This window comes from Aedes albopictus, chromosome 1 (genome assembly GCF_035046485.1).
Source record: "Aedes albopictus strain Foshan chromosome 1, AalbF5, whole genome shotgun sequence".
NCBI lineage: Eukaryota > Metazoa > Arthropoda > Insecta > Diptera > Culicidae > Aedes > Aedes albopictus.
Window position 1 is genome coordinate 284,409,161 of NC_085136.1, and position 25,583 is coordinate 284,434,743.

The 25,583-nt window shown below is 39.6% G+C and overlaps 1 protein-coding gene and 2 long non-coding RNA genes across 3 annotated transcripts in view; 2 read left to right on the forward strand and 1 right to left on the reverse strand.

Moving 5' to 3' along the window:
* The window catches only part of LOC115259710 (dopamine receptor 1), a 305,831-nt gene extending 302,630 nt beyond the window's left edge, over positions 1-3,201 (forward strand). The window contains exon 7 of the mRNA XM_062846922.1: positions 3,023-3,201. Within this exon, the coding sequence (XP_062702906.1) occupies positions 3,023-3,061 (39 nt within the window). The 3' untranslated portion in view covers positions 3,062-3,201. The remainder of the gene's footprint in view (positions 1-3,022) is intronic.
* Positions 3,202-10,082: 6,881 nt separating this feature from the next.
* On the forward strand, positions 10,083-10,765 carry LOC134287543 (uncharacterized). The gene is made up of 2 exons (XR_009997368.1): positions 10,083-10,235; positions 10,312-10,765. It is a non-coding gene; the product is annotated as an uncharacterized LOC134287543 (long non-coding RNA).
* A 3,043-nt stretch (positions 10,766-13,808) lies between these two features.
* LOC134287547 (uncharacterized) lies at positions 13,809-14,988 on the reverse strand. The gene is made up of 2 exons (XR_009997369.1): positions 14,169-14,988; positions 13,809-14,073 (listed from the first exon to the last, which is right to left on the reverse strand). It is a non-coding gene; the product is annotated as an uncharacterized LOC134287547 (long non-coding RNA).
* Between the last annotated feature and the right edge of the window lie 10,595 nt (positions 14,989-25,583).

The following is a 25,583-nucleotide window of genomic DNA, read 5'->3' on the forward strand; positions in this document are numbered from 1 at the left end:
TAGGATTTTTTTCGATGGTTCCTCCTAGAAATCTTTTGAGGGTTCCTTCTCAGTTTCCTTTGAAAATTCTTTCCAAAATTTCTTTGGGGATTCCTTCTGGATTTCCTTCATGGATTCCTCCTAAAATTCTTTCGAGGTATCCTCTTAGAGTTCCTTCGAGGATTTCTCTTCAAATTCTTTCCGGGATAAAATCAAGGTTTCTTCCTGAAATTTCATCGGGTATTCTTACTTATATTCCGTCGGGAATTCCTCCTGAAATTTCCACAAGAACTCCTCCTGGAACTACTCTGGAGATTCCTCCTTGGATTTCCCCTGGACTTTCCCCTTGGAATTCCAGTGGTGATTCCTCTTCGATTTTTCGGGTGTTCCTGGAATTCCTTCGAGGATTCTTCGTGGATTTTGTTCGCCAATTTCTCCTAGAAGTTTCTAAGGTATTTTTCGTTGATTTCTTCTAGAAATCCTTTGTGAATTATTTTTCGAATTCTCTGGGCAACTCTCACTAGCATTTTTTTTGGGATATTCCTCCTGGATATTTTTCGTTGTTTCCTCCTAGAAATCCTTAGAGGATTCCATCTCGAATTCCTTTAGAAATTCCCGCTGGAATTCCTCCTGGGATTCCAACTGTAAATCCCATAGGGTTTCTGCTTCAATTCATTTAGGGAATCCTCCTGGATTTCCTTCTGAAATTGCTCAAAAATTTCAATGAATATTATGGTCATATTTTGGTCACGCCGATTCACGCCGCCGGCCAAAAATGGCTAGGCTAGCACTCAATCCCAACCTAACGAAGGGAACGAGCAAAGTGACCGAACCCAAATGGTTGGGAAACTTCTACAAATCCAATGACGGACAAGTGACAGGTTTGGAAATCGGTACTACTTATGTCTCGTAGGTACGAGGCACGTGCTCCGTCCATTTGCGTAGACCTGTTTCATCGAAAAAGCTCTCTCGTCACGTGTGCATTAGTATGGGACAATTATCAAATTCTCGCTCCAGTTGACTTTTTTGATTCCTTTTAGGTCCCATATCGACTGTGCAAAATTTCAGTGCAATCGGAGAAACTATAATTTAGCGCAAGCGGTTCAAAGTTTTCATAGGATTTGCTATGGGAAAAGTTGCACTTTCAAATAAAAATTTCCAGAGGTCGCCCCTTGTCTCCTTAATTCAAATCGATCAACGCTTCTTGTAGAAAAATCATTTATGAAACTTTCCTTCGAAGACCGCAAAACGATTGGATGCTTGTGGAAAAAGTTATTGATTTATTACCGATTAGTGATCCAACGAACGGCTTTTTGTTTTGTTTTATTAGCAGCACTGTATCTGCAGCCTTGGCTGCTGCTGTTTCTGGGGGTGGTGATGCCTCCCGCCACCCCATGCTACAACGGCAGCAGCAGTGCTGCTGATAAAACAAAACAAAAAGCCGTTCGTTGGATCACTAATCGGTAATAAATCAATAACTTTTTCCACAAGCATCCAATCGTTTTGCGGTCTTCGAAGGAAAGTTTCATAAATGATTTTTCTACAAGAAGCGTTGATCGATTTGAATAAAGGAGACAAGGGGCGACCTCTGGGATTTTTTATTTGAAAGTGCAACTTTTCCCATAGTAAATCCTATGAAAACTTTGAACCGCTTGCGCTAAATTATAGTTTCACCGATTGCGCTGAAATTTTGTACAGTTCATATGGGACCTAAATGGGATCTAAAAAGTCGACTGGAGCGAGAATTTATTTTTTCCATACAAGCGAGTCCCATACTAGTGTGCATGAATGATTGGGAAGAAGGTTTCCAATTTCCCATGAAGGTTATTGTATTGTAAAGGGGATATTTTTGGGATGTTTTAAATAATTTCGTTTGGGTTTTCGTTCGAACGAAAATGGGTTGACGTATTTTATTCTGGAAACGTGGTGGAGCAAATCGAATTCTATTCGTCGTCGGCTGAAAATCTGATTGAAATTCACATCTGTCCTCGGTAAAGTGCGAGAACGTGGCCTGTGCAATAAAATCACTGAACATAAAAAGCTTCTTGGAAAATATATACATATAACTTCTCAAAATCTTACTGCTCTGGTATAAAAAAAAATCACTCTCAAAAATTTTGATTAGGACTGCCACTGAAAAACGAACTCATCTCCTAGTACCCGTTCAGTACGTCAGAAAAATGACACCATTGAAAATTTAATGAACGTCATTGTGCAAAGCACCCCGCAGACGATCCCTGAATTACTTCTTACCTAAAGATAGCAACCGAGTCCTAGGAGTTAAAAACACTTTTTGGCATCCACGTCACCTAGCAGTTACACCACCACCGAGAGTACTCATATTTCGCACTGTCCTACATAATTTTAATCAAAATCTTCCCCGGCACACTTCGTCGAAAGCAGCCAGCAGCGCAGCGCCTTACACTGCAATGTCTTCCGCAGAGCTACTGCTGTTGCTGACTCTACTGTAGGTACATGAATAGACGCTCTTAATTATGACGGATCACACGCAATCTATTACGACTTGGAGGACTTTTCCTTGCTTCCCTCATCCGGACCGTCTTCAGTTACGCCGGCTCAGCTTACTGTTCCGAGATGATCCTTCAGCCAGCAGCCAGCCGAGAGACACACGGATGGCAGATTGAAAATAGGCAAAGCAAAACTTTTACTCTCAGCTTTCTGCTGACAACGAACATGTTGGGAATTGCCAGCTTTAAGCACCACATTGCCACCACCAACAACCAGCCATCAGCGCCAGCCAGCGTCTTGTTGAGGATAGGAATCTTGTTGGGCAGCAGTCGCCTACGAGTGATAAAAATGGTGCAAATTAGGGGCAACTGTTTGCAAGTTTATTGCATCGTAAGAAGGATGGTGGAGGTCTAATTCAGTTTTGTGCTAACAGTTGAATGTTTTATTTTGGGGATGGAGTGGTATCTGGAGCAAATTGCACTTTATGTGGACATGCGGCTAAAAACTTTAATGTTATTAGAGAAAGATAACATTATCCAATCAATCGTTTTATTCTTATTATTTCTCTTCACAGGATGACCAGGAAGACCAGGAGTATTTTTCCATTTTTTGACATGCTGCGGTAAAGTTTTGGGTGGACATTAATTGCAATGGCATGCGGAATTATTTACAATATGACGATAATTAATATTAATTTGGTTTTAAGTTTCATTAACTGGTGAATTCTATTCAATGCAATTGATTTGATAAGTGAAGAACCTAAAATTAAAAATCAATCAAAAGTTGTGTTTGTTGTGTTGTTTATTATTGACTCAATCTTATAACTTCCATATATGGTAACTGATATCAGAAATCAGAAATCAGAAATCAGAAATCAGAAATCAGAAATCAGAAATCAGAAATCAGAAATCAGAAATCAGAAATCAGAAATCAGAAATCAGAAATCAGAAATCAGAAATCAGAAATCAGAAATCAGAAATCAGAAATCAGAAATCAGAAATCAGAAATCAGAAATCAGAAATCAGAAATCAGAAATCAGAAATCAGAAATCAGAAATCAGAAATCAGAAATCAGAAATCAGAAATCAGAAATCAGAAATCAGAAATCAGAAATCAGAAATCAGAAATCAGAAATCAGAAATCAGAAATCAGAAATCAGAAATCAGAAATCAGAAATCAGAAATCAGAAATCAGAAATCAGAAATCAGAAATCAGAAATCAGAAATCAGAAATCAGAAATCAGAAATCAGAAATCAGAAATCAGAAATCAGAAATCAGAAATCAGAAATCAGAAATCAGAAATCAGAAATCAGAAATCAGAAATCAGAAATCAGAAATCAGAAATCAGAAATCAGGAATCAGAAATCAGAAATCAGAAATCAGAAATCATAAATCAGAAATCATAAATCAGAAATCAGAAATCAGAAATCAGAAATCTGAAATCAGAAATCAGAAATCAGAAATCAGAAATCAGAAATCAAAATAAAAAATCAGAAATCAGAATTTAGAAATCAGAAATCAGAAACCAGAAATCAAAAATCAAAAATCAGAATTCGGAATCAGAAATCAGAAATCAGAAATCAGAAATCAGAAATCAGAAATAGAAATCAGAAATCAGAAATCAGAAATCAGAAATCAGAAATCAGAAATCAGAAATCAGAAATCAGAAATCAGAAATCAGAAATCAGAAATCAGAAATCAGAAATCAGAAATCAGAAATCAGAAATCAGAAATCAGAAATCAGAAATCAGAAATCAGAAATCAGAAATCAGAAATCAGAAATCAGAAATCAGAAATCAGAAATCAGAAATCAGAAATCAGAAATCAGAAATCAGAAATCAGAAATCAGAAATCAGAAATCAGAAATCAGAAATCAGAAATCAGAAATCAGAAATCAGAAATCAGAAATCAGAAATCAGAAATCAGAAATCAGAAATCAGAAATCAGAAATCAGAAATCAGAAATCAGAAATCAGAAATCAGAAATCAGAAATCAGAAATCAGAAATCAGAAATCAGAAATCAGAAATCAGAAATCAGAAATCAGAAATCAGAAATCAGAAATCAGAAATCAGAAATCAGAAATCAGAAATCAGAAATCAGAAATCAGAAATCAGAAATCAGAAATCAGAAATCAGAAATCAGAAATCAGAAATCAGAAATCAGAAATCAGAAATCAGAAATCAGAAATCAGAAATCAGAAATCAGAAATCAGAAATCAGAAATCAGAAATCAGAAATCAGAAATCAGAAATCAGAAATCAGAAATCAGAAATCAGAAATCAGAAATCAGAAATCAGAAATCAGAAATCAGAAATCAGAAATCAGAAATCAGAAATCAGAAATCAGAAATCAGAAATCAGAAATCAGAAATCAGAAATCAGAAATCAGAAATCAGAAATCAGAAATCAGAAATCAGAAATCAGAAATCAGAAATCAGAAATCAGAAATCAGAAATCAGAAATCAGAAATCAGAAATCAGAAATCAGAAATCAGAAATCAGAAATCAGAAATCAGAAATCAGAAATCAGAAATCAGAAATCAGAAATCAGAAATCAGAAATCAGAAATCAGAAATCAGAAATCAGAAATCAGAAATCAGAAATCAGAAATCAGAAATCAGAAATCAGAAATCAGAAATCAGAAATCAGAAATCAGAAATCAGAAATCAGAAATCAGAAATCAGAAGTCAGAAATCAGAAATCGAAAGTAAGAAATCAGAAAGCAGAAATCAGAGCTCAGAGGTAAGAGATCAGAGTTCAGAAAACTGAAATAAGGAGTTGTTATACTGAACTAAGACATCAGAAGTAAGAAATCAAAAATCTGAAATCAGAAAGCAGAAAGCAGAAATCAGAGTTTAGAAATCGGAAATTAGAAGTTATAATGCAGAACTTAGACATAAGAGGTAAGAAATCTGATGAAGAAATAAAAAGTCATAAATCATCACAAAATCGAAACTAGTCTGAACTGACCTTTTGCCCACGAAATGCCCTAGGTTTTTCAATTCCCAGCCCAATCATCATTTCCAAGATTAAAACTCTCGAAAAACAAACACAAAAGTCAAACGGCAATTAGTACCTAACGAGAAAAAGAAAAACCGTTTGTAAAACAAATTAACCCTCGTTGTCGTCGTCCAAATCCGTCGTCCGATTTTTGCGCGACCTCACAGCTTCATCCTTTCCGCCTAACCAATTGGAAGCTTTGAAGCTCTTCCCTCCAAAGTGTGTCAACAGTCGAGGTAGTAGTCAGTCAACCCGTCCGATCCGATCCGATCCTTCTTCGTTGATTTCGGACGAAACCGAAGATGCAATTGCTTTGATTTCAGGATTTAATTAATTTTCCTCGGAACGGCGGGAATGCCAATTTCGCCTTTTCATATTGCCTTTTGCAAACAAACAAAGCAAGGACACGACGACGACGACGCGAGCGCGATTTCACATCCTACGGGAAACTTGTTGATTTGTCGAGGAAAAACAACGGAGTTTAGGGTGGGTGAACCAATAGCGGACAGCTGCTCTAGTAAAACCGTATTTAATCTAACACATCCCAAGTAACATGTATTTCTCAAATAGACTGGAAGAGGTTCTTGAAATAATCATGAAACCAAAATAAAAAGAATGCGGTTTTATAACGGTTTCAAGATCCTTGGGATATAACCAGTCTTGTTAGAGATCACGTTCATTTGAACCTTTTCGTCGATATTCGGCCTCCTTTGTCTCTGACACTCGCCACACAAGCAATTAGACTACTGTACGAAACAAAAATGTCAAATGAATGCACTCCACCACGATAGCGTCTTCGGGAGACGGTTCGGCTTTTGTTATTCCTGTATTCGTCCATAATGAGAGCTGTGTTGGCCAAATGTGTGTCGTATTCAATGCAACATGCAAGAATAAACTAATACTACCATTCATAATCGGAATTGGCTGCAAATCTATGCGAAAAGCTTGAATTAGTCAAATGTCACCGTGTCAGACGATAATGATTTGACGCTTTCTTGTGTTTATTGAGCTTCGTTCCACCGCTCGTGTTGTGTGTAAGAGGTAACGGTAGCGCACGAATGTAACAAAGCAAGCTGACACCCGACTGCGGCAACGATATGAAGGTAGTGAAAAGTGTCGAATGTTAACAAGACTGGATATAACTAAAAGATGCCTACTTGAGATTTATACGCATTCATATGCATTCATAACTTAAAACTGGTGAACTATTTACCAACTAGGGTATCGCGCCACTTGGGCGGTGGCTTCTATATTCGTCTGTTTTCCACTATAACTCAGTCAATTTTGAACCAATTGACTTGAAATGTTGTACTCGGGTAGATACTATACCTATCTCACCACATTCCAAAAGTTGTGTCAATTGGTTCAAATTTGACTGAGTTATAGTGGAAAACAGACGAATATAGAAGCCACCGCCCAAGTAGCGCGATTCCCTATATTTAATTTGTTCTAATAACGCATAACACAAACAATCAATGAAAATTTTCCGAAACAAATAGGTTCAAAATGTCACAATTATTGGTGAACTGACTCTACGCAGGAAGGTTGCTTCAAAAAGAATGCAATCAAATTAAGATGTCCACCAGACACGGTTCGATTGAAACGGTTTCTTCGATCACTCCTCTCTCTTTCTCTCGGCACGGATTGGAAAGAATTCCAATTCAAGTTGGTCGTAAATAGTGTTCCAGCAAATCATTTGGTTGGCACGGTTGGCAGTTCGTCACTACATAGTACTGAAATTGTTTGGAATCATTGGAAAGATTTCTCTTACAGTAAGTGTCATCAGGCCGAAGCTTGCGCTCTACCACCAACTAAATACATTGTCATGCATTATAACTATATAAAAATAACAAAATTTGATTAGAATTTATTCTGGAAATTATGCTGTTTTTTTTTCTAAATAATGAGAGTATAATTTGTTCAACAGACACCTGAACAGAGAGTTCCAGATAGTATGGGGGTAGGGGCCGTCAACTACAACCACCAAAGTAGAAGCCAGTAATACCATTTCCCTGACCCACTCAACAACATTCCCATTGCCGCCAACCCTTCGTGTCTTCGAAACCACCAAGAAGGCATTGTTTCAGAAAGGAGCTGATGCACAAGTTTAGCTCCGTGACCTGCAGTAACGAACATCGATGACACACTTTGGGGAATCTACCAAGGCAGCACGCTGGTCCTTACCACTTCCTTTGCCCTCGTATACCAGTCAGGTTCGACACCACGCCTGATTCCAATACCGTGTATACAGCGATTTGACCTTCCCGTAAACAAGGCCCTATTAGCCAGCACACAGAAGGACGTGCTGACATGGGGCTTCCACCTGCCTGACATTGCCGAAGACTCCTTTCCGTGGGCTCGGATCCAGCCCAGTAGACCGATGCCACGACAGCAGGATGTTCCCTCTGCGGTCACTTAATCGCTGTAAGGGCATCGGTATGACCTACAAGCACACTCCGAACCCTAGGATCACCTCTTGTATAGCGTCTGAACTGAGCATTCTACGAATCCACGCCCCTCCTCCTCTGTAGCTTCAAGACGATGTGGGTTCATTTTTCATTTCATTTGAAATAAAACTGATTCAACAATATTTCTCCATAATACACGGTTCGAAGCTGCCGCTCTCCATCCTCGGTCACGCCCAATGTTCGCCAAGTCACGCTCCACCTGGTCTGCCCATCGCTCAGCCAGCAATTTGGTTGCTATATCAAAATTGCAACTGAACTAGTCACACATACATAGCACCAAAGAAATCGAATTCAATGCACGAAACAGGCATATACATACTAAAGTGGAGGCCATATCGAAATATATATGCATACGATTACTGCGATTCCATCCAACATAATTTACGATTTATCAAAAAATGTTTACGATTTCGCCGATTTTATCTGTCTAAGGCTGTGAACCGTTTCGCTAGTTCGTTTAACTTTTAGTTAAAATTTGACACTTCGATAGTTATTTTGAAAATAACCCTACTCCCGAGCAGGGTTAGTGTTGACAGTTCGATAGTTATTTTTTGTTCGCAATGATTTGGCTGCGTACTGTATTTTGTTCCAAATTACTACTCGTCTGTCAAATTTCAAATGGGCCGCCGTCGTGGTTATTTTTTAACTTTTCGATGGCAAATAACTATCAAAGTGTCAAATTTTAACTAAAAGTTAAACAAATAAGCGAAATGGTTCACACCCTAAATATACGATTGTGCAAGATCTTATTACGATTGAGAGTACCAATATACGACTCAAGATTTTTAAATTAAAAAAAAAAACAAATGATGTTCAGTGGGAATCGAACTTAGGTCCTTTGATTGAGAACTGCGCGTTATCTTGTAACGTAGTTACAGAAGGTCGACACAAATATAATTTTAATCCAAACCTAATCGCCAAGTAAGATATTTTTCAATTTCAAAATATGGGACCAGCGAGGGTTATCGATTACCTTTTAGTAACACGAGAGCCCCTGGTGGTGGGATTTAGAACCACCAATTTAAACCTATCATGCAGCAAGCTTACTGGGAGGATCTCATCACTAAAACTAATGACGATTAGCCTCATCAGTTCATACGGGAACTGAAATGTTGTTTTTCTCAAAAGTACAAAAGAAGACTATTGAAAAGAGGGCGTCGCGTGGGTCTAGCATGGTTGAGTCATCCGATGATCTAGTATTCTCAAATCGATCGGTGAGCCAGTTAGAAGTGTCTAAGCAAATTAGAGAAAATCAAGTGTAATATACAGGGGATGGCCAAAATGTTTGGGATAGGCAACTTTTTTTCTCCCACAAAAAAATTCAACATGCTGTAACTTTTCATAGAGTGCATCAAAAAATCTCAAATTTTGACTGTTTGTCAATCTATTATGTGTGCATCATTGGTACAAATTTGGGCTCGATCGAATAATTTTTTTTTTTAGACAACTCATTTTTGAGCTGTCATAACTCGGAAACCAGTGAACCAAATTGAATGAATTTTTTAACGTTTATCAACAATATAATGATACTCAATACGACGTTATAAAATGTAATATTTTCTCACGGCGAATTAAGTTATATCGGGTTGAAATATTAACCCATATAGAGGAAAATAAGTAAAATTTACAATACTAAACAAAAATTATTAAATGTGTTCTTCCTTCAATCTAAATAGGCTCTAATATATCTGATCAGAGATAATTTGAGAACAGAAGTGGAAAATCTTTGGATATCAACACTAAAATTTATTCACATTAATGTAAAAAAATTACATTTTTTCGAAAAAAGTCCAAAAAGTGTCAATCCATGATAACTTTTGTCAACGTTTAAAAAGTATCTATGTTTTAATAGTTTGTGAAGCATTTACATAATGTTAGTGTACGTTCAAAATTTCAATCAATTCGGTTTACTGGTTTCCGAGATATGACAGCTCAAAAATGCGTTGTCTAAAAAAAGGTGTTTTACCCGAACGGATCTAACTTTGCGAAATATTAATCAATCAAGCCCAAATTTGTACCAATGATGCACATATAATAGGTTGACAAACAGTCAAAATTTGAGATTTTTTTATGCGCTTTATGAAAAGTTATAGCATGCTGAACTTTTTTGTGAGAGAAAAAAAAGTTGCCTATCCCAAACATTTTGGCCATCCCCTGTAGCAGTAGTGATTGAAGGTCGATCGAAAAGTTTGTGTAAGCCCAGATTGTGACTATTAAGAGAAAATTCTTTAAATCTAAATTGTAATTTCAGTTTGAGAAACGTAAGGTGGAATTTAAGAAAGCAAAAGTTGGCCCGGTAGCAAAAAGTTTTAATCAGACATTGTGAGTGACCTAGGACTGAAAAGTGTACAAGTACATAATTGTTCAATCTGTTTCCTATTTTTAACAATTCTCGCAGAAGAAACCTGGAATTAAATGGTCTGAAAGAAAAAAAAAACTAAGAAAAGTGTAGTGCGGAATACTGCACGTGTAATACCTCCCTCGAGGCTCAGGTAATGAACCGTTATAATGTAACTGTGACCACATGTGAATCCTAGTAAGACAACCGTTGTTAATGCGAACGTTTATTATATCTTTTTCCTTGAAGGACACTACTATCCTTCAAGCGAAGGTGCTAGTGTAGGGTGTAGGGGATAGCGACCAGCCACGCTGTCTCTAGGGACGAGTCAGAAGCTCGGCGACTTGTAGGCTCGCCTCGTCGTCCGCGCCAGTATTCGACCCTCGCGCACCCTGGGCCGAAGGAATCCACGCCTTCCGGAGGAATTCGGACGCTACTAACCGAATATCGCTCCATCGGTCTCGAAGGGAGATTCACACCACGTGAGCGCATTGGCACCGCCCATCACCACCCCGCTTGTCGAACCCCATCGATCGGTGTTAGCAACACGAGAACGGCTCGTAGCCACGCGTGATAAGCACAGATGGTGGTGTGATAGCCCGTCATCGTAGTTCGACTGACAGCATCCCCGGTCGAGCGATCGGACTGCTCGAATTACTTCGCTAGCCGAGAGCCGACCCCTCTCCGACCCGGCATCACGAGTGAGCAGAGAGACGGTACCGCGCACGGTGTCACGTGTACGGATCGACCGGTAGTCCACCGGAGTGACGGCGACATCGCAAGGATACAGCCAGGACCCTCACGGCTGCAAGCAGGTCAGATCGTTTTGGTTTTTTTGTATATGATAATCGTTCGCATTGAACCCCCATAGACCCATTTTTGGTCGAAGAAGCGTGCACGCATTAGGGAATAAGAGATAACTAGAGTGTAAGATTTTATTGCCCCCTACCTCATTATAAGATCTTTTCACCCTGAATAGATTTAGAACCGTTTTATGGCACATACTAGTAAATTAATCGAAAGAGGAGAGAAAACTTGATCATTGGTTCAGTTGGTTTTCGTCAGAGATTTGCCCCATCGTTCGTTGGTTCTGGGTATGCGATTTGAACAGTTGACTGTTGCACGGTAGGTTCGGAATTGATCTTAACTTGTGACAAGGACTCGCCTTGAGGAGTCTGGCCGGGATACTCAAGCTGATCCACATGCAAGCCGATTGGAAGTGCTTGCTTGGCGCTTTAGTGGATGCAGTTGATACCAATCTGACTTCGTAACACGAAACCGTTACATTTTGGCGCCCAACGTGGGGCATTTGGAAAAATTAGGGCGAAAGAACCAATTTGGATCTCTAGATGCGAATTGCGACAAATTTTGATTTTTAGTTGCGAATCTCAATAATAGGGCGATTAGTATCAAATAGGTTTTGTTTCCATTCAATTTCGATTTTTCTAAGAATCATTATTTAAGGGTCTATACTCACATGAACTCTTAAAAGTAGGTTTGTTGCAATCGGGTTCGAACTCGTTAGCGTCGGTCGGTTGAATTTACCTAAAATAGTAAACAATATCAATAGGCGGTAAGAAATTTTGAAGGGCTGATCTGTTTATTCTCTTATTATAATTAGTTTTTTTTTTTTTGATTTGAACAACCTTTATTACCTTTAGTATTTGATAATGGTTACGGAATCTTTGAATTTTGAACTGACCTGTCTGAAAATAATTAACGATGGCTTACTCCCTCAACCATGTTGGGGCGGGATCCTACATCAACCCGAACGATTTGTTACCAGATGAAGTGCAATACGAACTGGAAATACGAAATATTAACATGACTAATGCTCCACTTGAAGAACAAAGAGGAGAATTGAATACTTTACCACCTCCACCTGCGAATTTACCACCAACCTTTCGGTTAACAGCCGAAAGCGCAATGTAACGGTTTCGTGTTACGAAGTCAGATTGGTATCAACTGCATCCACTTAAGCGCCAAGCAAGCACTTCCAATCGGCTTGCATGTGGATCAGCTTGAGTATCCCGGCCAGACTCCTCAAGGCGAGTCCTTGTCACAAGTTAAGATCAATTCCGAACCTACCGTGCAACAGTCAACTGTTCAAATCGCATACCCAGAACCAACGAACGATGGGGCAAATCTCTGACGAAAACCAACTGAACCAATGATCAAGTTTTCTCTCCTCTTTCGATTAATTTACTAGTAGGGGGATTAGGGGCATAATGGACACCCTAAGCAAATGGGTACGTTAGACCTGTATAACGAAGAAAAATTTAGCATATTATTAGTTGGTTTGCAACTTTAGCTTGTTTCCTACGTATTTCAATCATTTACGGCAGGTAGAATGTCTGTATTGTAAAGAAATAACGAATTTGAAATCGTGTATTTTTTAGGGCTGGCAGGAAAGGTACGGGGCGAAATGGACACCCATCGGGGCATAATGGACACCCCTGTATATTTTATGCTAATTCTTTGATTACATCGATCAGTTAAGAAATCTGCCTACAGAGATCAATGCCACAGATATAATACTCCATCTTAGACGAGTTTACATTACATCAAAGTTAATTAAATAAACTTTAAGCTTAAATAATCAGATTGATTTTTTCCAAACTCTCTAAAACGCCTAACAGTATGCAATGCGCGTACATCCATTCGCAATTGCCAGTGTTCATTTCGCCCCGAATCGACTACAACATTAAAATTGCTATTTTAAGTAAATTTTTAACAAAAATAAAATACTTTATCCATTGCTAAATCTTCGTGTACATGTAGATAAGGTAACGATTCACTTGTTTTTATGGTGGACACATTCCAACACTCGTAATACCTTATTTGATGCTGCTTCGAAATTATAAGAATTTCACCATATGAAAAACATATTTCAATTTCAATGATATTTTGGTTATTTTGGAGCAATATAAATGGTACTTTTGAAAAATAGAGCCATGACTTGTTCCTTTACACTTAGACATTAAAAGTTTTACATAAAAGTCCACGGTTTCGGCAAAAACAGGGGTGTCCATTTCGCCCCGGGTGTCCATTATGCCCCTAATCCCCCTATGTGCCATAAAACGGTTCTAAATCTATTCAGGGTGAAAAGATCTTATAATGAGGTAGGGGGCAATAAAATCTTACACTCCAGTTATCTCTTATTCCCTAATGCGTGCACGCTTCTTCGACCAAAAATGGGTCTATGGGGGTTCAATGCGAACGATTATCATATACAAAAAAACCAAAACGATCTGACCTGCTTGCAGCCGTGAGGGTCCTGGCTGTATCCTTGCGATGTCGCCGTCACTCCGGTGGACTACCGGTCGATCCGTACACGTGACACCGTGCGCGGTACCGTCTCTCTGCTCACTCGTGATGCCGGGTCGGAGAGGGGTCGGCTCTCGGCTAGCGAAGTAATTCGAGCAGTCCGATCGCTCGACCGGGGATGCTGTCAGTCGAACTACGATGACGGGCTATCACACCACCATCTGTGCTTATCACGCGTGGCTACGAGCCGTTCTCGTGTTGCTAACACCGATCGATGGGGTTCGACAAGCGGGGTGGTGATGGGCGGTGCCAATGCGCTCACGTGGTGTGAATCTCCCTTCGAGACCGATGGAGCGATATTCGGTTAGTAGCGTCCGAATTCCTCCGGAAGGCGTGGATTCCTTCGGCCCAGGGTGCGCGAGGGTCGAATACTGGCGCGGACGACGAGGCGAGCCTACAAGTCGCCGAGCTTCTGACTCGTCCCTAGAGACAGCGTGGCTGGTCGCTATCCCCTACACCCTACACTAGCACCTTCGCTTGAAGGATAGTAGTGTCCTTCAAGGAAAAAGATATAATAAACGTTCGCATTAACAACGGTTGTCTTACTAGGATTCACATGTGGTCACAGTTACATTATAACGGTTCATTACCTGAGCCTCGAGGGAGGTATTACACGTGCAGTATTCCGCACTACACTTTTCTTAGTTTTTTTTTCTTTCAGACCATTTAATTCCAGGTTTCTTCTGCGAGAATTGTTAAAAATAGGAAACAGATTGAACAATTATGTACTTGTACACTTTTCAGTCCTAGGTCACTCACAATGTCTGATTAAAACTTTTTGCTACCGGGCCAACTTTTGCTTTCTTAAATTCCACCTTACGTTTCTCAAACTGAAATTACAATTTAGATTTAAAGAATTTTCTCTTAATAGTCACAATCTGGGCTTACACAAACTTTTCGATCGACCTTCAATCACTACTGCTATATTACACTTGATTTTCTCTAATTTGCTTAGACACTTCTAACTGGCTCACCGATCGATTTGAGAATACTAGATCATCGGATGACTCAACCATGCTAGACCCACGCGACGCCCTCTTTTCAATAGTCTTCTTTTGTACTTTTGAGAAAAACAACATTTCAGTTCCCGTATGAACTGATGAGGCTAATCGTCATTAGTTTTAGTGATGAGATCCTCCCAGTAAGCTTGCTGCATGATAGGTTTAAATTGGTGGTTCTAAATCCCACCACCAGGGACTCTCGTGTTACTAAAAGGTAATCGATAACCCTCGCTGGTCCCATATTTTGAAATTGAAAAATATCTTACTTGGCGATTAGGTTTGGATTAAAATTATATTTTTGTCGACCTTCTGTAACTACGTTACAATCTCTGTTGGCTATATTGCCAAGTTGAAAAAAGAGAGTGCCGTGCAAGAGGCCCGGAATTCACATCTTTGTTGGAGTCTATACATCACTTGAGGGGATTAGAAGCAAAGGGGTGTAAGTGACAAAAACCCACTTTCGAGTAAATGACGTTTCAAGTTTTTCACCAATTTTTCATCCTATACAAAATGTATGGAGTTCCAAAATCGACCAAATTTTCTACGATTTATTGTTATTTTTCTAATCATCGTAAAAATAATCTTAAAAAAGTTCCTGAAAGCTTGAAATCTGAAGATTTTTTTGATATTTTCAGCTTAAAATCTACAAAATGGTTACACCCCTTTGATTCTGGGTCCCTCACTTATTGTAAATCATCTGCTAGTATGAAAACCTATATATTTGGTTGAAATTATTACTACCATGGTTGGAATGTGTCAACAATAACAAAAATACAAATTTGGGATGAATACTATTTTTTTCTTTTTCTTCATCATACAAATATGTAAACAAAATCATTTACGATTTCCGAGATTAAGATTCGACTAAGGACTGTATCGGAAATTAACTATAAACGTTCACAATTGCCTGAAAAATAATCTGTTCGATATAAACATAACTTTGTTTTTGGAGATACTATAAAAATCTCTCAAATAAAGAATGGCAGTTCTGATTTTCAAAAAATAATCATTTGACTTGGGCCCATATAGCCGAGGCGGTAAACGCACGGGTATTCAGCATGACCATGCTGAGGGTGACGGGTTCGATTCCCGGTCGGTCCAGGATCTTTTCGTAAAGGAAATTTCCTTGACTTCCTTGGGCATAGAGTATCTTCGTGCCTGCCACACGATATACACATGCAAAATGGTCATTGGCAGAGGAAGCTCTCAGTTAATAACTGTGGAAGTGCTCATAGAACACTAAGCTGAGAAGCAGGCTTTGTCCCAGTGAAGACGTTACGCCAAGAAGAGAGAGAGAGAGAATCATTTGACTTGGACTTTTATCTGAAAGATTGCACATATGTTTTTAAAATTTTGGACATCTCCTAAAAATTTAAAATTGCGAAAACTGTGGGAAAATATTCAATTATTTCTCTTATTTTTGCGCAAATATATTCTTTTCCAGAATGCTCATCATATAGGAAAATTTTTTTCATCAAGAAAAATTCCCTCCGCAGTTTAGGGCACTTCTTAAAAATGAAAAAAAGCCATTTTTCGACAAGCTCTTTTTTTATGCGTCTTCAAAGAACGATTACGCAAATACAAAATACATAAAGTTGAAAATTTGCATTTTTTTTTTTCGAATGGGTATGTATTTAAATGTGTTGCAGAGGTAGTTTTACCAGAGAACGGAGTTTAATAACCTCTAAAGATACTTAAAACAGAGCGTCAAAGTTCGACCAAAATGTATGTGTTTTTTTTGCGATAGACCATATTCTTAATGTTGGAGGTTTTTCTATCCAAAATAAGAATGTTAATAGTTGGTTTTGAGTGATATGTTATGTGTACATAACTGCTAGTAATAATCATTATTTTCCAGATTTTTTCCCGTACAAATTTTTTTCGCTACAAATGTTTGAAACGTTAAAAAAATTTAAAAAAAATGCAGTTTGCAGATTGCTATTTTTTGTGGTATACTCATAGAACCATATTTTCAATAATGCTAAACATTTTCCAAATTTCTTCAAGCTCTTCTAAATTTCATTATGTTTTGAAGATTTCATAGAATAACCGGAATAAAAAGACTAACCGTGTGTCGAGATAGACCATTTTGAATGTTTATAGTCAATTTCCGATACTTGCAGGTTGAAGGCGTTGAACGTATCTTTCCTCGTAAATCTGGTTCGTGGACCATTGTGCATTGTCGTTATGTCGCTTTGAAGTCGATGAACAGGTGATGTGTTGGGACCTGGTATTCACGGCATTTCTGGAGATTTGCTGCCGTACGGTGAAGATCTGGTCCGTTGTCGACCGGTGGTCAATGAAGCCGGCTTGATAGATTTCCACGAACTCATTAGTTTTAAGTGACAGACGCCTAAAGAAGATCTGGAATATAAATTTGTAGGCGGCATTCAAAATAGTGAACGCTCTGAAGATCGCACATTCCATCCAAATGGTCGCCTTTGTTGTGAATGGGGAAGTTTACTTTTTCTTTCACTCTTCTCCTGCTGTTCGGTTTACTAGATCCTGACTATCAACCGGTGCAGGCAAGTGGCCAACTTTCTGAGCCCATCTTGATGAGTTCCATACCATCCTTACTTGTTTAGACTTAGAAATCCTGCATAGGTGAATGACATCCTTAACTTTCCTCAGCGTGTGAGTTGGCTCATTTCCGTCCTCTGCTGCGTTGGCGTAGTCGTTCCCTCCGCTGTCCCCCGTGCTTACGTCCTCCACTCCATTCAGGTGCTCGTCGAAGTGCCGCTTCCACCTTTCGATCACCTCACGTCCGTCTGTCAAGACGCATCCGTCCCAATCCCTGTATATTTCGGCTCGGGGCATGAAGCCGTGACGGAATGTGTTGAGGTTCTCATAGAATTTTCGTGTTTCATGGAAATGGCACAGCAGTCCATTTCCTCGTACCCCGCTTCTTCCAAGCGGCACATTTTCCCCCGAAAGAAGTGGGTAGTAGTCAACTCCGCTTCTTCGATCGACTCACCGTAGACTTCCAGCGTAATGTCGTTAGCAAAGCCGACGATCTCCACTCCTACCGGAAACTCCTCAATAGTTTGTCGTACATGACATTCCAAAACATCGGACTCAAAACCTTGTAGATGAAGCATATTGGTCTATATGTCGACGGGTCTACGGGTGGTTTCTCCGCATTCGGACCAGGCTCTGCCTCTTTCATACTTCTGGGAAAACTTCCTCGTCCAGGCAATAATGCATAACAGACCTGAACATCTCGGGAGCCTCTGCAATAGCTACTTTTAAGGCCAGGTTCGGAACTCCGTTCGGGAGTTTGCTAAGGGACTTTGCTAAATATTCTCGCAAGATCCACATCGGTGACCCTCTACTCATTGCCAGGCCCACTCCCTGGCTGTCCTACGAAAGAAGGCCAAGTACTAGGATCATGGCGCGGAAAAAGCCCCTCGATGAGCGGAGCCTCGTTAAATACCCCTTAGTCGAAGTATGATGCCTTCCACCTTCTAGAGCTTGGCATTTTCCTAGCCGTCTCTTCCTCTATCCGCTGCCCGCTGTGACTAAAGGCACTCTTGATAAGGCTTCCCCATTCCACGGCCCAGGCATCAAAGTCACCCACTATTACCACTAGCCTTCGCCCTGTTAGCACGGTCGTCATACAGTCCAGCATCTGCGTGAACTGCTCGATCGGCCACCGCGGAGGCGCTTAACAGCTACAAAAGAAGACACCGTTTACTTTGGCGACCACGAAACCCTCATAGGTAGAAAGACACCAACTCCTGGACGGGGTATTTACCCACATCTATATCGCCGCCATTTTGCTGGATCCATCCGCGACCAATTGCCGTTAACGGCGGGTACTCGGTATGGGTCCGCCATGATGGCGATATCCGTCCTCCACTCAGAAACTGCCTGACAAAGCAGTTGCTGAGCTGCGTCACAGTATTTCTAAGCTATCTTAGCTTAGCTTAGACTTACTTTACATATCAATGGTTGCTGCTCCGGGACCGGGATTGATCTAAACTGGTATGAATTGCACTGAGGTCCAACTGAATAAGGGTCTGGGACACTCCACTTATTTTCAAAGTTCAGTTTAAGCAGCTCATACTTTTTTTGCTGGAGCGGACCTGGTGTGGTGGTTAGAACACAAGACTATCACGCCGCGGACCTGGGATCAAATTCCACTCCCGACATACTCACAAAATGTGGGTTCTTCCTTCGGAAGGGAAGTAAAGTGTGGGTCCCGAGATGAACTAGCCTAGGGTTAAAAATCTCGTTGATACAGACAAAAAAATTAACTCATTTTGAAAAAATAGCGGAAAAAAACTATTTTTTTAGAACATACTACATAACCTGAAAATAGTCTCTGAAAAAAAAAACATACAACCAGAGTTGCGCAATATCAGTCTTATCAGGTGACTACTGATATTGCATAATCGTCACTATCACTCCAGGCCGTTCAATATCAAAAGGACAATGACAGGGTACGACCTGATATTGACCCGCACTCTAGATCACAATCATTGCAACTGTTGTGATATTTTAGTGGGTTTCGCCAAAACTCCAACATGCACCAACATGCAAAACTTGTTATTTTGTAACACATATTAAAATATCATCTTGGTAAATCTTCATTTGGACTTTAAAACGAATTTTAAAGATAGTGATCAGTGTTTTCCACACACCATCACAGCTATCACATCAAGGCTATCTGAAGTTTGATCATCTTTCTCTTTTTGGCTCCCAGAGAGTATAGGTTTGTTTTCATTGGGAAACGTTTCCCTATCAAAAGATGAAACAATAAAAAATGCTTTTCACGACTACGTAGTTGAAAGAGATCCGAACTCTTTGTCGCACTAATGAAAAACCTCGTAAAGAACTGTCAGAATGTGCGTGAAAAAAAAAAAACAAAAAATATTTCCCTCTCGTTTTTTTTTCTCACGTAAACCTTCACGCACATTCGACAACTTCAAAGTCACGAAACTCTGCTGTTGCTTGAGAGAGAAGGATGATAAACGTCAGAGCGCCTTATTAAGGTTGAAGGATTCGTCAGTGATATCACCGTCATCATTGAAATTCGGAAGGCAATACTCTCTTTCAAGGCATCAATATTTACAATGAAAATGTATTCAGTGTATTCCATTCTCCATCTGGAATCCAGTGAATGCATTTTCATAGCGAACATTTGTGTTTTCACAAGGATAAATTTCATAAATTCCACGTTTCACAAACTTTTTTCACGAGAAGAAACGCACACACCGGCATAACTGGTCACCCCGCAACGACTTTGGTGAGAAAAGCAGAGTAAAGGTCGAATAGGAGATTTGTCAGATAAAGAGGAATCAGGGCATAATTGAGATATAATCAGACAATTGCTCATTTGTGACATTTCTCGACGTGAAAATACTGTCTTTGCGAGGTTTCTTATTCATATGGGACAGTTATGCGATCACAGGTAGTACATATCAGACAAACGGTTGGTCAAACCTGGCCACACGACCGACCAAATCGCACAGACCTGTGCTATGTTTGATCGTTTGTGACAAACATTGTGTCAATCGGGGCGAATTGGTCGTTCGTGTGGCGAAGTTTGGCCAACCGTTTGAGACGGGTGCACTTATCGTCACACTTTTCAACCATCACTCTTTTATACTGTGCAGTTCGATGTGGTGTAAACAATGCAATACACATTTTTTTTTCCTCAAGAAAACAGTTTTCAGTTATCGGAAAGCTGCCAGTGGGTTAGAACACCTCTTTTAGCAATCACCTTGATGGAGGATTTTTGTTTACATTATTAGACGAGTTTTTTGTCTAAGTTCATAGGATTCAAAAAAATTAACAGTGTAGAAAGCTTGACTTTCGCCACCAGGACCGCTAGTGTTGCGTTTCCAAATCAGCAAAAAGTTTTATAAGGATCTTGTATATCTGTTCTGTGATCACAGTCAATCCAGTTCTGATGGAACAAGAAAAGTGACGGTGACTCAATAGAGCGCACGCTGACTTGGATCGTAGTCGGCCTATCAATATCAGCGATTTGCTTACCATAGGTCACTGCATGAAAATCTCACCTTCTCTTTCACTCTTACAGAAATGTTGTAAACAACAAGGCCACGAAACGTCAAAATCCCATACAAAATCAAAACAGTGCAGTGCCCTATTGACAGTGACAGAGTGCAACTCTGCACACAACAGTATAGCGCATTTAGTTCACTACTGGACTATCGCACTAGTTTTTACATGCGCGAAAACGCCAATAAAGTGCGCGATTGCATCAAATCAACTCGGTTTCTTCAGAGCACTTATCCAGCATAGATTGAAGAAGTTATGCACCGAAGACATCAACTTGATTTGATGCAATCCCGCACTTTTATTTACGTTTTTGCACTTATGAAGACTGAGTGCGAAGTCTAGTGGTGAACTAAATGCGGTACCGTCGTTAGGGGTGAGAATGGGTCAAAAAAGGATACTAACAGATTGTTTGTTAAATAACAAATGCAGTTGAAGTCAGAATAACTTTTTATTTGGTATGTATACTCTTCTATATGGTAGTAATAGCTTAGCAAGAAAGTATCACATTACATGAATTGTCTACCACACAACAAATGATTGGAAATTGACCCAATCTCACCCCTTAGAGGTGGGTGAGAATGGGTCAAAGTTTTTGAAGTCGCCTATCTAAGAATACAAGTTAATTTTATTGATCATATCTAATTAACCTACTTATAAAACAATGTAACCATGATGAAAAAAAACTTAAGTAATTTTAAAAGATGATTAATCCACCTAAAAGGGCTAATACAATCGAAAAAATGGTTGAAATTTGATAGAATAAAGTTTGTATGTTGTATCGTCATTTTTAGCCACCATAATCATCCTCATTTAAAGTTTCAATTTCCATGAGTGGAGGGGAGGGGGGGATTACAGTGAATAAGAGGCGCATAGAAATATTTACTGAAAAAAATCATGATATTTTCCAACGTTCGTTCGTTTTCCGAAATTTTGTCATGTTACCGGTTTTACGGGCCCGATAGGGTATCGCGCCACTTGGGCGGTGGCTTCTATATTCGTCTGTTCTCCACTATAACTCAGTCAATTTTGAACCAATTGACTTGAAATGCTGTACACGGGTAGAAACTATACCTATCTTACCACATTCCAAAAGTTGTGTCAATTGGTTCAAATTTGACTGAGCTATAGTGGAAAACAGACGAATATAGAAGCCACCGCCCAAGTGGCGCGATTCCCTATTTCCTGGATGCCACTACCGTCTGGTAGTTTCACGATATTTCCTTTAAAAAATGAGCGAAGAAGAAAAACGCTATCAAGTCTATTTTGTGAGCTTACGATATTGCAGAACACTACAGATCAACTGATGGTCAGAGAAGCTGTCCAAACGCGTGGGTTTATTGTTATTAATGATTTTAGGCACTAAACGTATGAACACACTCGCTTGACACTTCTTCGACATATTTTCGAAAATAGGGTGCTTTTATGAAAATACGGTAAACATGGCACCACTCTAACGTCAAATGGGGACTGGATCAGTGATCCAAAATGTACTGTCAAAAACTGTAGTTTGCATGATAATCGTGGATGTATGCTCTTGACTATCATGCAACAAAAACATTCACGTATGACCAGATGAAATATTCATGGGTGACTGTGAGATTTTTTTTAATCACGGCAAAAAATGTAGTGGATTTTCAAATTGAGTGAACTAATGAAATACCAGTGGTTCCGAAAACTGCGAATGGGACATGTGTATAACTTAGGAACTGGAAGTGTGAAGAAGCGGAGACAAAGATTTTCGGATTGTGCGTTCCGAGGGTCATAACCACCAATGGAGCAGGGGAACAAAAGTCAGTGGCTCCCAACTGAGTAGTTACGGCCCACGTCTAACAAATCAAAAAGTCTCATGCCATACGGATATTTTCAGACCTGGCTAATTGAGTTGATGTTGAAAAACGATATCCTTGGCCATTTTGGAATTAAATATGGCGCTTGGGGTTTCTGGGACAATATAGGGACACTACTGAGGGTTTCTGCCATCCTCAAAAACGCCTTTGTAACGACTTTGAAATCAAATCCACTGAAAATGCTCTGAAAATTCTTGGAATGCCTCCAAAATCCCCCTAAAACCCCCAGAAACCCCATGTAACGCACCTCAGACTTTCCGAAACCCCAGAAAACGCCATGTAACGCCTCCGTAACGTTTGTGAAATCTGCCGAAAATGCTCTGAAGCTTCTTGGAATGCCTTCAAATTCCCCTAATACCCCCAGAAACCCCATGTAACGCACCTCAGACCCTCCGAAACCCCAGAAAACGCCATGTAACGCCTCCGTAACGTCTCTGAAATCCGCCGAAAATGCTCTGAAGCTCTTTGGAATGCCTCCAAAATCCCCCTAATAGCCCCAGAAACCCCATGTAACGCACCTCAGACCCTCCGAAACCCCAGAAAACGCCATGTAACGCCTCCGTAACGTTTCTGAAATCTGCCGAAAATGCTCTGAAGCTTCTTGGAATGCCTTCAAAATCCCCCTAATACCCCCAGAAACCCCATGTAACGCACCTCAGACCCTCCGAAACCCCAGAAAACGCCATGTAACGCCTCCGTAACGTTTCTGAAATCTGCCGAAAATGCTCTGAAGCTTCTTGGAATGCCTTCAAAATCCCCCTAATACCCCCAGAAACCCCATGTAACGCACCTCAGACCCTCCAAAACCCCAGAAAACGCCATGTAACGCCTCCGTAACGTTTCTGAAATCTGCCGAAAATGCTCTGAAGCTTCTTGGAATGCCTTCAAAATCCCCCTAATACCCCCAGAAACTCCATGTAACGCACCTCAGACCCTCCGAAACCCCAGAAAACGCCATGTAACGCCTCCGTAAGGTTTCTGAAATCCGCCGAAAATGCTCTGAAGCTCTTTGGAATGCCTCCATAATCCCCCTAATACCCCCAGAAACCCCATGTAACGCATCTCAGACCCTCCGAAACCCCAGAAAACGCCATGTAACGCCTCTGTAACGTTTCTGAAATCCGCTGAGAATGCTCTGAAGCTTCTTGGAATGCCTCTGAAATCCTCCTTAAATCCCCTCAGACCCCAAGTAACGCCCTTGACACCCTCTAGCACGAGTTATCCGCATTTTTCCTTCGCAGTTTTCGGAACCACTGGAACTCCAACTCTACATTTCAAAACTGTCAATTCGTACTCCCATCATCTTGATTTGTGTTACAATCAAGGTGCCAAATGCTACATTCATGGTAGACGACATTGATGCATCGACGGCAGCATGAATGTAGTGTGTGACGGTAGTATGCAACATTAGTCATGACGGTAAAGGCGTTGCGACGATAATGAAAAAAATGTACTATACGGTTCACTGGACGCATGGTATTTGATTTCTACATAATCTGAACAATCTAACTGAACAATCAAATTCGATATATTATCTCAAGACCGTGTTGATCGATGTTTGGTAATATATAGTGTTGAAAGTTGCAGAGATAATTCTGAAGAACCAAATCTTACAAAGACAAATACTCAAGGACAATCTAGATGACTTGCTTATAATGTGTGACGTTACTTCAAACTACAATGATTATAAACACTATCCCAATTGTAGTGAATTACATATTCAGATTTTTATTTACAGCTCAGCAGTGGTGACAGCTGTCAAAAACAAACTTGGTTTTATCTATGCAACATAAAATTGCGTTTGACATCTACTTTATTAAGCTGAAGCTAAAGAGCTAATACTGGTTGGCCTTTGTTGTTCCTTCGAACATAACTGAACTTACATGTGTATATTGAGAAAACTATTGGATGATTGAATTGGACGTTAAGTGCCTTTTATATGGGCTTATTATTGTTCTGTACATTTGAGGAAGGGATCATTATAACTTTTTTCTCGTTTCAGAGAGCGAGCAATGGCGCTTGAGCTTTGGCTTTGAAGCCAGGACACATGGAGGAATACCTGTGCCCAGGAGAAGGCACGCAAACTATAACGGAGTGTGCTTTAGCGTTCTTAGCAGTACCTCCCCATGCACCACCAACGTGTTCATACACCATTCCCCTAAAACGAAACGGTTGTCTCCGTTTCTTCCTTTATTCAATTCAGGTTTGTCAATCATGTTATACATAAATGGATAACCTAATTGCCTTAAGTTTTTTGAATTATCTTCAAAACCATTAGTCTGCATCTGCACAGTGGGCCAGGCCGTTTCATTATTTTATGCAATTCAGTATCATAATATCCATTTTATAGGACTAATTTTGATATCATAATAGCCAATTTTTCCGAACTGGTTCATTATGCAACTGAAATGAGTTGCATAATAAAAAAAATTGCATATTGTTCATAATGCAACTCATTTGGGTTGCATTATGAACATTATGCAACTCAAATGAGTTGTATAGTGAAAAAATCATTGCATACAATTTTTTATGCAATTCAGTATCATAATTTACATTTTATATAACTCATTTTGGTATCATAATGGCCAATTTTTCCGAACTGGTTCATTATGCAACTGAAATGAGTTGCATAATGAAAAATAGTTGTATAATGTTCCTAATGCAACTCATTTGAGTTGCATTATGAACATAATGCAACTCAAATGGGTTGCATTATGAAAAAATCATTGCATAAAATTTTGTATGGAACTCGTTGCAAAACTCGATTTTTTCAGCACTTTTCGGCAAGCCTCGTTGGATAAATGTACAACTCGTGCTGAAAAAATCAACTTTTTGCAACTCGTTACATAAATAACTATTTTGTAACATCTCTGAAATACTGCAAACATTAATGCTGACAAGAAAATATCAGAAGAAATTTTGATATTTCCAGTATGCTTTTCAATATTGGCTGTGCAAGTACTAGAATAGAATAGACATGATTGAAATGGACGTTAATCTAAATTTTGGACGTACAAAAATGGACGTAAATCAATTCGGCGTAAAATAAACGGACTTAAAATAAGGTCAGAGAATAACCCGTAGGGAACGGGGCTTATTGAAAATTTTTAAACCATTAGCAAAGGCGCAA